This window comes from Callorhinus ursinus, unplaced genomic scaffold, assembly GCF_003265705.2.
Source record: "Callorhinus ursinus isolate GAN/ISIS: 27379988/994484 unplaced genomic scaffold, GSC_fseal_2.0 scaffold50, whole genome shotgun sequence".
NCBI classification, from domain to species: domain Eukaryota; kingdom Metazoa; phylum Chordata; class Mammalia; order Carnivora; family Otariidae; genus Callorhinus; species Callorhinus ursinus.
The window spans coordinates 4,616,632-4,626,680 of NW_027397112.1; the positions used below are offsets into that span (position 1 = coordinate 4,616,632).

Below are 10,049 nucleotides of genomic sequence, written 5' to 3' on the forward strand. Positions count from 1 at the left end.
CTTGAGCCAAAGTCAGATGCTTAACCGACTGAGCCAGCCAGGCACCCCTGAAATAAGATATTTAAAAATATTTGTAATTTAATTTTTCTTTCCGTTAATACTTCAGTGTTTGACTTTGATTATTTGTATTATTTTCAGGTTGTATTTGGGCTCGGTTATGCAGCTTCACTTGTCTTCTTGACATATGTGATATCATTTATTTTTCGCAAGTGGAAAAAAAATAGTGGCCTTTGGTCATTTTGCTTCTATATTGTAAGTACATATACAAACATAGAGAGATGAGTAACTTTCAGTGTAACATTAAATATAATCACCTTTGCCTTGAGAAATGTTACAGTATAATACACATTTATAATTTCTAATTATTTTCCCTTTTTCTTTCACCTGTATATCTATTTCAGTGTCCTTGTCTATTGCATTTTTATACCACTGAAAAGCTACATATTTATGGAATATTGAAATGAAGGCAGACGCTTAAGGACTGAGCCATGCAGGCGCCGCCATAATTCACCTAATTTTATAGAGGGGAAAAAATTCAGGAATTCGTTTAAGGCCACATAAAAATCAGTGATGATTCAAGAATAAAACTGAGGTCTCAGACCTTATGTCATTCCTGATGTCAAAAAAATATGAGATAGTAGGATGGTTGACAATACTATTTTAAAGTTTATGTTGATCAACATCTTGATTTGAGTGGGCTGAATTATACATCTTCACGGAGACCTCAAGCAGTTTGCAATAATTTTATGCCTGATACAAAGAACTTATAATTTCATTTAAAATATGTGTTGAGGATATGTACTGTGATAATTGACCTTTCATCATGCAGTTTGTATCAATTTAAACTATGCTAGTCTTAGGATTCACAGATCATATATAAAAATGTATCAGATGATGGTAAGTGCAGTTGTCCTTTTGTGATCTTGGGTAAATTTGTAAGGAAAGTATACTAAAGTCCCCTCATCACTGAGTGAAGCCACACTCAGCTGTTAATTTGTTTCTAGAGTCCAGTGGACTCTCCTAGCCCACGGGGTGTAGTCCTTCATGGGTATCTTAGGCCCTTGTCTAATACGGAAGTACCTTTCAGCCTATGGTGGGGTATGGTAGCGCATCTTAGCATACTGAGCGATAGCATGTTTCCTTTGTGCAGTTTGCAATTCTCTCTTGTTCCAGTGGATGAGAAAGAAGGAAAAAACAACTCACAAAAGAAGAAACTTGGAGGCTTGGTAGAGTAAGAGAAGTTAGCTAAGTGGACCAATAGACTTGTAGTTATCAAAAATAAGGAGCTGGGAGAAAAATTAGACACATGTGATATCATGGAAACCAAGAGGAGAGAAATAACGTAAACGTGGATAATCACGCAATACCTTTGCGGAGAAATCGTGGTGGTTCCAAAATGACAAAAATTTTTTGGACTTGCCATCTAAAATGCTTATTGTGCTCTTACTGAACACTTGATTACAAGTTACTGGTTTTATTCACAATTGTTTTTTGTTTGTAGATTACACATTTCCCCCAAACTGTAAGTTCACTTAGTAGTCACACAACATTCCCCTGCATAACAATCCCACAAAACAGTATAGCCTTCTAACCTAAAGACTTAGGAATCACACACACATAGGGTTTTGAATTCCAACTTTGTCACTCACTAACTGTCTGGTCTTGAGGATGTTATTTGTTTCTCTGAACCGTAGATTTCTCATATGGAAGGAAGGGATAGTAAGAATGACCACATTATGGAGTTGTTGTGGGGATTAAAGCAAACAGTGCATGCTAAATTCTTAATGCCTGGTGTTTTGTGTAATATTCAGTGAATTTAGTAGTTATAATTCTTAGTGTTTTTATTATAATTCATACATTAATAAGATCAAGCAAAAGTTCAATACAGTGCTCAACACATACTTGTTGACTGATAAACTGATCCTTAAAACAGAACAATGAAAAATTATCTTCATCCCCCATCCCACATTTACCAGTATTTTAAAAGAAAATAAATCCATTGCAATCAAAATGCACAGTCTCGATAAAATTATTTGTTTGGAATGGGGAAGAAATGGAGCAGGGATGACATTTAGAAAGCTTTAGTCTAAGTGGGAGGCAGTATGGACTTTTTAAAATAACCACCTGTCTAGCTTTCCATCCTATACAGGTTTTTATACATTCACAATATTGTTACCTTAGTAATATAAAGGTAAATTTCTCTCTTTATCCTCTTGTCTTAGATTACACTTAATGAATGCACTGTCAGAAAGTCTACCTGGTCACTTTAACATTCACCTTAATCTCCAGATTTTTATCTAAAATTTTTCTGTTGGGTAACCAAAGGTCACATTTATTCTCATTAACAAAAAACCCCTCACTTCCCTTATCCCTCTGAAAGTGATGAATCTGTATGTGGGAAAATCCTGATGTATATGATGAGACCCCCTACGTCTTAAAAATTTACCTAATATCAGTCAACTGCATATGTCTGACATGCAATATGTTTTAACTTGCCTTGTAGGCCTCAATCATCATGTTTGACATTATGCTGATTCACTTCAACTTGCCTACCTTGATTTCTACCATGGTTTTAGTTCCCTCAACCACCATGGGTGGATTTCTAGCTTTTTTGGCACAGGTAAGAAATATTACCAACCGTGTCATTAATTCTGAATGCGTAGCCTATTAAAGTGCTTAGCCCCGAATCTATAAAGATAGAACGCAGGCTAGTGGTTTCCTGGGGTTGGAGTGGGAATGGGGATTGACCACAAATGCATATGAGGTATCTCTTTGGGGTGATAGAAATGTTATTAAGTTGAATTGTGGTGATGTTCTCCCAACTCTGTAAATTACTAAAAATCTTTGAATTGTATGCTTAAAATGAGTGATTTTTATGGCATGAAAAATTAACCTCAATAAAGCTGTTTAAAAAGCTTTACCATATGCCCTATGCAAAACATAAGCATTGTCAAATGCTATTCAAAACTAATTCCAGATTGAAAAATGTTGCCTAGTTTAATGGGTATTCATTATCCATTGCGAGGATAAAATCATATACAATACCATTTATTTGTTCACAAATATATATTAAACAGTATTCTGTGTTAATCACTGTGCTGGTCATTGGTGACACCTGATGAACAAGACAGCACAGTCCATCCTTCCACAGAGCTTGGTGGAGTTGAAGAGCTCAAGTCAATGCAAAAGGGCCTAAAGGATCCAAAGAAGAAGGGCAGAGTGCCAAGGGCAGGGTCCAAAGCATAGCTGACACAATCTAGAGAGAGAATTCTTGGCAGGGGGGGAAGCAATGCTGTTAAACAGAATCCTGAAGAATGAGTCAGAATTAATTAGCTGGAGAGTGGGGCAGAAGGTAAGCATGTTCTCTGGAAAGAAGTGAAGGCAGTGAAGCAGGAGAGACCAGGAGGCATTAAAGAAGGTTGGATTCAAATGGAAAGACGTGTACGATGGGATGAGCCCAAGAGCTCAGCCAGGAGCATACTCTTTAGAGCCCCGCATCATCCTGGATGATACTGCAAAGAAAGTAGAAAAAGCTGCCCTAATCACTTGTGTTCTTGGGAACCTGCGAAAGCCTTCTGTCTGCAAAAGCACTTTTCCATTGATTGAGCAACACTTAGAATTCTCAACTGGAGATTCATTCCTTTGCTTAAAGCATTTCTTTCCTAGGATATAAGCAGACCTACAAAGTGAACTACATTAACCTAGATCTGTCATACATTGTTTAGGAGGAATGAGTTACTTTCTGAATGCAATGATTGATGAAGAAAGAGTAACATGATGGGACTAATTATTTTGGTGGGCAAGTCACCACCTGGGTAGGAAGGGGCCCTGAAAAGGCTGTTGAGGGACATTTAGGACAAATATTGTCAACCCCTATTATTTGTCACAATGCAGGCTCCTCTCTCTGCTATGCTTTCAGTAGACTTGAGGCAAACCTTAAACCAAAACATTAAAGAAAAAAATTGGAAAAGAAGAACAGACACAGGTTACCTGTTCACCAGGAGACAGCATTGAATGGGGGTCCCCTTTCTTTTCTGCAGGGAATTGCTTGTCACCAGTGCACACAGGGGAATCACACTTAATGAAGGAAGTATGTGATATGTGGAATTCCATATTATCTAAATGCAAATCATAAAGCTGATGAACTTGCACTCAGCTGTTTTTCTTTTTGTCTTTGCAGAGAGCTTATGAGCACCAACCAAAATACCCAGACCACAGATATGACCCAAGCGGAGCTGATCTTCTAGTATGCCTAATAGTAAGAAGGCCTTTCTACCTGTCCACCTATTTTTTTTTTTTTTGGATAGTTAGCATTTACTATCATAACTATTTGGTTTGTCTGATGTGCGCCAACTTTGAAAGCACTTTTAATATACTCTCAGAATAAGACAATTCAGATATGATTCCAAATCACAAGTTACTTTTTATGGGCACGCGTGGACTGTGTAGGTCCAGAGTGTAATATAAAATTAATTTTTCATGTTTATTTATCCTGTTTATTGCCACCTCCAAATTTGAGAGAGCTTGTAAGAAATATAGGTGCAATATAACTGAAATCCTTTGAATTAAAGATAAAAAGGACAAAGTTGAATAATAAAAATGAAAGGGAAAAATGATTATATTGGTATATTTAAGCTGAAGAAAGCTACTGGCTCTGAATACAATGTGTCTCCACTTTTCTAGGCATAAGAGCAAATATGGACAGAAGGGCCTGCCCCTGTGGCATTTAAATTGTGGTGGAAGGAGACCAGTAATAAATTAAATAGATAATATATATCATGTCAGATGGGTGGTCAGGAAAAGCCTGATTGAGAAGTAAAGATCTGAGGGAGGCAAGGAGGCAAGCTACAGGGATAACTTGGGGAAGAACTTTCTAGTAGGAGGGGCACAGGTGATGCTGGCTTGTTCCAGGGTCAGCCAGGAGGCCAGTGTGGTGGTGGCCGAGTGACCAAGGGGAGAGTGGTACAAGAGGAGATCATGGAAGTCACAGGGCCCAGTGCAGGGTGGACAGAGGGGGCTACAAAGAGCAGTCTCGGTCACTATAAGAACTTTAACTTTTCTTTGAGTAACCGAGGAGTCATTGGGGGGTTTTAAGCAAAACAATATAATCAGACTTATTTTTTAAAAGAGTACTTCTAGTGATGGTATTGAGAATAGGTGTTTGGGGCACAGGGAGAAGAGGAAGGAGACCAGGTAACAAGGTGTTGCAGTATTATAATGGGAAAGTATGATGGCCTGGACCTGGGTGGGAGCAGCACAGGCAGGGGCGGGAAGTTGGGTTCTGGGTAATTTTGAAGGTAGAGCAGATAGAATTTGTTGACAGACAGGATGTGGATTGTGAGAAGAAAGGAGAGAGGTGCCACTAAACTGGATTGTCATTGTACAGCTGGATTTCTCCCCTGATTTGTAAAAATGTTTCCCATGTATTTTACTTGAAGACAAAGACCACCAATTTAATGCAGATGTTTAAGTAATATTTGTGAACTTATGCCTATATATAACTGTTTTTCTTTGCTCCTAGCCTTACTTGCAGGCTTTGATATTTGTTTTTATCCTAAGATGCATGGAAACAAAATGTGGAAAGAAAATAATGCGAAAGGATCCTGTTTTCAGGTTGGGATAAAACTTAATTTCGAACTTAATATCATATTTTAACGTTCCTCCATAGTGGGCTGCACTACTGACCTGTTCATGCGGATTGATATTTATGACGTAAGCAGCATGCTGATTTTCATGATGATCCATGGATTGCTGCTGGCTGACTGCCTGGAAATAGGACTCTCAGTCAGAGTTCTGCCACGAACCAGTGGAGGGAGGTTTTCAGTTCCACAGAAATTTAATGAACACCCAAATATGCCATTTTCCCATCTAAGATGCTCACACATCCTTGAACAGAGGAGATAGGATGGAAGTGGTCGAGCAACCTACCATAGTTCAGAGTGTTCCATAAGGTGGACATTATACAGGGGCTGTCGGAGGGGCAAACAGAAAAGATGCTGAGGGCAAATGTCTGTGTGATTAAGATGGGCTCAGAGTCAAGAGACAAAATGTAGGTGACCTGGTTTTTAAAGAAGCAGCAGTAGTTGCCAGCACATTTGTAAGGGTCAAAGAGTCTAACGAGGAAGAATGACAATAACGAGAAAGGGATCCTGGTGTTGGGGATGGGAATTCTTGGTAAAAGCAGAAGCAGTATTCACAGGGCCATTACCATCACCAGCGTATGGAGAGAAAGGATGGGAAAACCACAGAGAAGCTGATGTGGGGGATATCCTCACTAACTAAAAAACCCTATGTCCTACATTTCATTTTCTCCACAGAATTTACCCCCAAAGTAGAGGTGCTCGACCTAATCCTGAAGAACCTGTTGATGAGGATGAAGATATTAAAGCAGAAAGGCAAAGAGTAGCAGCTGCCCTGACCATTTCACACACAGATGAGGTAGGAAAGCAAGTGACATGGGCACCGGGCGGCTCAGTCTGTTGGGCGTCTGCCTTCGGCTCAGGTCATGATCCTGGAGTCCTGGGGTCAAGCCCCACGTCGGGCTCCCTGCTTGGCGGAGAGCCTGCTTCTCCTCCCTCTGCTGCTCCCCCCCGCTTGTGCTCTCTCTCTCGCTCACTCTCTCTCAAATGAATAAAAATATAAAAAGAAAGAAAGAAAAGCAAGTGACAAAGTGGATGTTAATGGACCTATATGCTGGTTTTCATTTCGAAAGTTTGTATTGGTGTATTTTCATAATTCTTAAATATGGAGGCACTTCTTTGGAGTATCCTGGAAGCTCAAAGGAACACACTGAACACAATGGTTTTATTGTTCTTTAGAGGAAAATGGGCTGTGATAAGTAGAGCTCTAATTTCAAAACCAAAAATTTCATGAGTTGGAGAATTTATGTGAGATTTGTTATAAAATGCTGAAGGGGGATTAAGATTTGAAGGGTTATTCTTTTGTCTGGCTTAGATGTTGTGATGTGCCCATGAGGCTAGACCTTTCTGGGAAGGCAATGAGCCAGTTTCCATGAAGCTGTACTGTTTTATTTTATTTTTTTAAGATTTTATATATTTATTTGCAAGAGAAAGAGAGAGTGAGTGGGCACAAGCAGGGCGTAGGGACAGAGGCAGTGGGAGAAACAGACTCCTGCTGAGCAGAGAGCCCAATGTCGGGCTCCATCCCAGGACCCCAGGATCATGACCTGAGCCGAAGGTAGATGCTTAACCGACTGAGCCACCCAGGTGCCCCTATACTGTTTTACTTTATTTTATTATTTTTTAAAAGATTTTATTTATTTATTTGACAGAGAGACAGAGAGAGAGAGCACAAGTAGGCAGAGCATCAAGCAGAGGGAGAGGGAGAAGCAGGCTCTCTGCTGAGCAGGGAGCCTGACGCGAGGCTTGATCCCAGGACCCTGGGATCATGACCTGAGCCAAAGGCAGACACTTAACTGACTGAGTCAACCAGGCGCCCCATACTGTTTTATTTTAGAAGATAGATTTAAGAGACTTAGAGATATTGTTGACATCAGTGAATGCAGGTTATATTTGAAACAAGCAGTATAGATTACTATCAGTTTAACATATACTTCGTTTTGGAGCACCTGGGTGGCTCAGTCCATTAAGCATCTGACTCTTGATTTTGGCTCAGGTCATGTTCTCAGGGTGGTGGGATCAAGCCCTGTGTTGGGCTCCACGCTCAGTGGGGAGTCTAGTTCAGATTCTCCCTCTCCCTATGCCCCTCCCAGTGTGCTCTCTCTCTCTCTGTCTCAAAATAAATGAATAAGTCTTTTTTTTTAAATTTAAAAAATAAAAATAAAATATACTTTGTTTTATGATATAGAGTAAGAAAATTTTCAGTAATGAGAACATAGGAACATAAAGTCCCTGAAGGTTAAGAGGAAAATCACACTGTCCTCTATTCCAGAAACCTGTCATAATTGCTAGCTGTCTACACAAAGAGTATGCAGGTCAGAAGAAAAGTTGCTTCTCAAAGAGGAAGAAGAAAATAGCAGCAAGAAATATCTCCTTCTGTGTTAAAAAAGGTTTGGAAGAATCACTTAATTTTATTCACCATTATTTCAGAAATACCCACTGAACATCTCTGTTATAGGCATCATTGTACTTGCTGAAGCATGCATGCATGCATTCCTTCATTCAACATATATTTCTTGAGCATGCTAGGGACTGCTTTGTGTTCTGGAATATAATCATGACAGAAATAGGAAAGTCCCTGTCCTCATGGATTTTACATCCTAAGAGAGGGTCAAAAACCAAAAATATCTTATCAAGAAAAGTGTCAGGTATCACAGAAGCAAGTTCTGTGTGGGGCATTCAAATGTGTAGAATGACATGAGTGACTTGGGGCTGCATTCACTTAGGGTTCGGGAAAACCCTTCTGGAGCAGTAACATTTAAGACATGACCTGAGTGATGAGAAGGGTCTCCATCTATGTGAGCACGCAGAGATAAGGACACCCAGACAGAGAGAAGAGCGAGGGCAGGAACTCAGAGCTGGGGCTGCCTTTGGAATGATCGAGGCGTGAAGAGGAAGTGGATGCATCTACAGGTGAAGGGAGGAAGTCCCAAGAGGGGAGCAGGGCCAGACTGGGTCCCACCTTGTGAAATACAGCAAAGGGTTTAGATTTTTATATCAAATTAGTGGAATGCCACCGGAGGGTTTTTAGCTAGCTTTTTGTTACCATTTAAGTTTTGAATAAATTGACACATTGGCTATTGTTTGTAAATTTGGGTGGCAGACAAGAGGCTAAGTTTATATCAGTTCAGATGAAAGATGATGGTGGCTTGGATGCAGGTGGGGGAATTTGGGATGGAGAAAGTGTCCCTGACTTCCCAAGTTTAGGAATCACTTAAACATGTACTCAGCACATCAGCCATCTACTACCATAAAGAATCTGGCCCATTTTTAACTGAAAAAGTAATCTGGAAAACAAAGGACTTATTGACATCAAATCCATAAGCTTTTCACTAATATTTCATATAATTATGGGAGTTAGAGAACATGGTTTGGTGAAATGGATTACATATATGTTAAAAATTTCAAAATAGTACTGAGGGGTGTACATATCTCAAAAGGTTTGAAGAAACAGGTTTAGGATAATTCACTTCCCAGATTGATAATCCAGTGATTCTCTTTCAGGTGAAATTTTGGGATTGCTAGGACCCAACGGCGCTGGTAAAAGCTCATCTATTAGAATGATTTCTGGGATCACGAAGCCAACAGCTGGAGAGGTAGTAAGAAATGACACAATGATTTTCATTCACAAAATAGACATTTCATGATAAATATAGGTTATATCTTTGTAAGACTCTACCTTTAGTAATTTAAATAGTTTTCTATAATAAATATGAATTTCTATCATACTTATTGTTTTAGCTTTTTAATTTTTGTGTATTTATCTTTTTAATTAAGAATTTTTATTGAAGTACAATTAACATACAGTGTTATATTACTTTCAGGTGTACAATATAATGATTTCAATATTTCTATCACTTGCAACAACATAGATTATAAAGGGTATAATGCTAAGTGAAAGAAGTCAGAGCAAGACAAATACCATAAGATTTCACTCATATAATGTTTCTGTGATGCTCAGAAAATTTAGGTATTTAGTAGCTACATGTCAGTTCTTGAGTGTGAGATTGGAGAAAAGGCTACACGTGTTTCTAAAACTGGTTTACTTTCTTAGGTAGAACTGAAAGGATGTGGTTCAGTTTGGGATCATCAGGCAGACAACACAGTCAACTTCCTGGGATATTGTCCTCAGGAGAACGTGCTCTGGCCCACCCTGACTGCGAGGGAACATCTGGAGGTCTTCGCCACCATCAAAGGGCTGAGGAAAGGGGACTCCACCATTGCCATTTCACGGTAAAGAGAGGTCATGTGATTCCTTTTTGTCCAGAGTCAGGGAGGCTATTCCACTGATGATGATTTCACTGATAAAGAATGGAGAGTAGAGGGGCGCCTGGGTGGCTCCCTCGTTAAGTGTCTGCCTTTGGCTCAGGTCATGATCCCAGGGTCCTGGGTTCGAGCCCCGCATCGGGC

General features: G+C 39.6%; 1 protein-coding gene across 4 annotated transcripts in view; it reads left to right on the plus strand.

The window, feature by feature from the left end:
- ABCA6 (ATP binding cassette subfamily A member 6) overlaps nucleotides 1–10,049 on the plus strand; it is a 73,173-nt gene that overhangs the window by 55,698 nt on the left and 7,426 nt on the right. For all 4 annotated transcript variants that reach the window (XR_012375406.1, XM_073883200.1, XM_073883201.1 and 1 more), the window contains 8 exons: nucleotides 139–252; nucleotides 2,504–2,620; nucleotides 4,181–4,258; nucleotides 5,522–5,613; nucleotides 6,318–6,438; nucleotides 7,912–8,029; nucleotides 9,144–9,235; nucleotides 9,694–9,872. Coding sequence is in view for 3 of the 4 variants with exons in the window: in XM_073883200.1 (XP_073739301.1) it covers nucleotides 139–252; nucleotides 2,504–2,620; nucleotides 4,181–4,258; nucleotides 5,522–5,613; nucleotides 6,318–6,438; nucleotides 7,912–8,029; nucleotides 9,144–9,235; nucleotides 9,694–9,872 (911 nt within the window). In the remaining variant the exon portion in view is untranslated. The remainder of the gene's footprint in view (nucleotides 1–138; nucleotides 253–2,503; nucleotides 2,621–4,180; nucleotides 4,259–5,521; nucleotides 5,614–6,317; nucleotides 6,439–7,911; nucleotides 8,030–9,143; nucleotides 9,236–9,693; nucleotides 9,873–10,049) is intronic.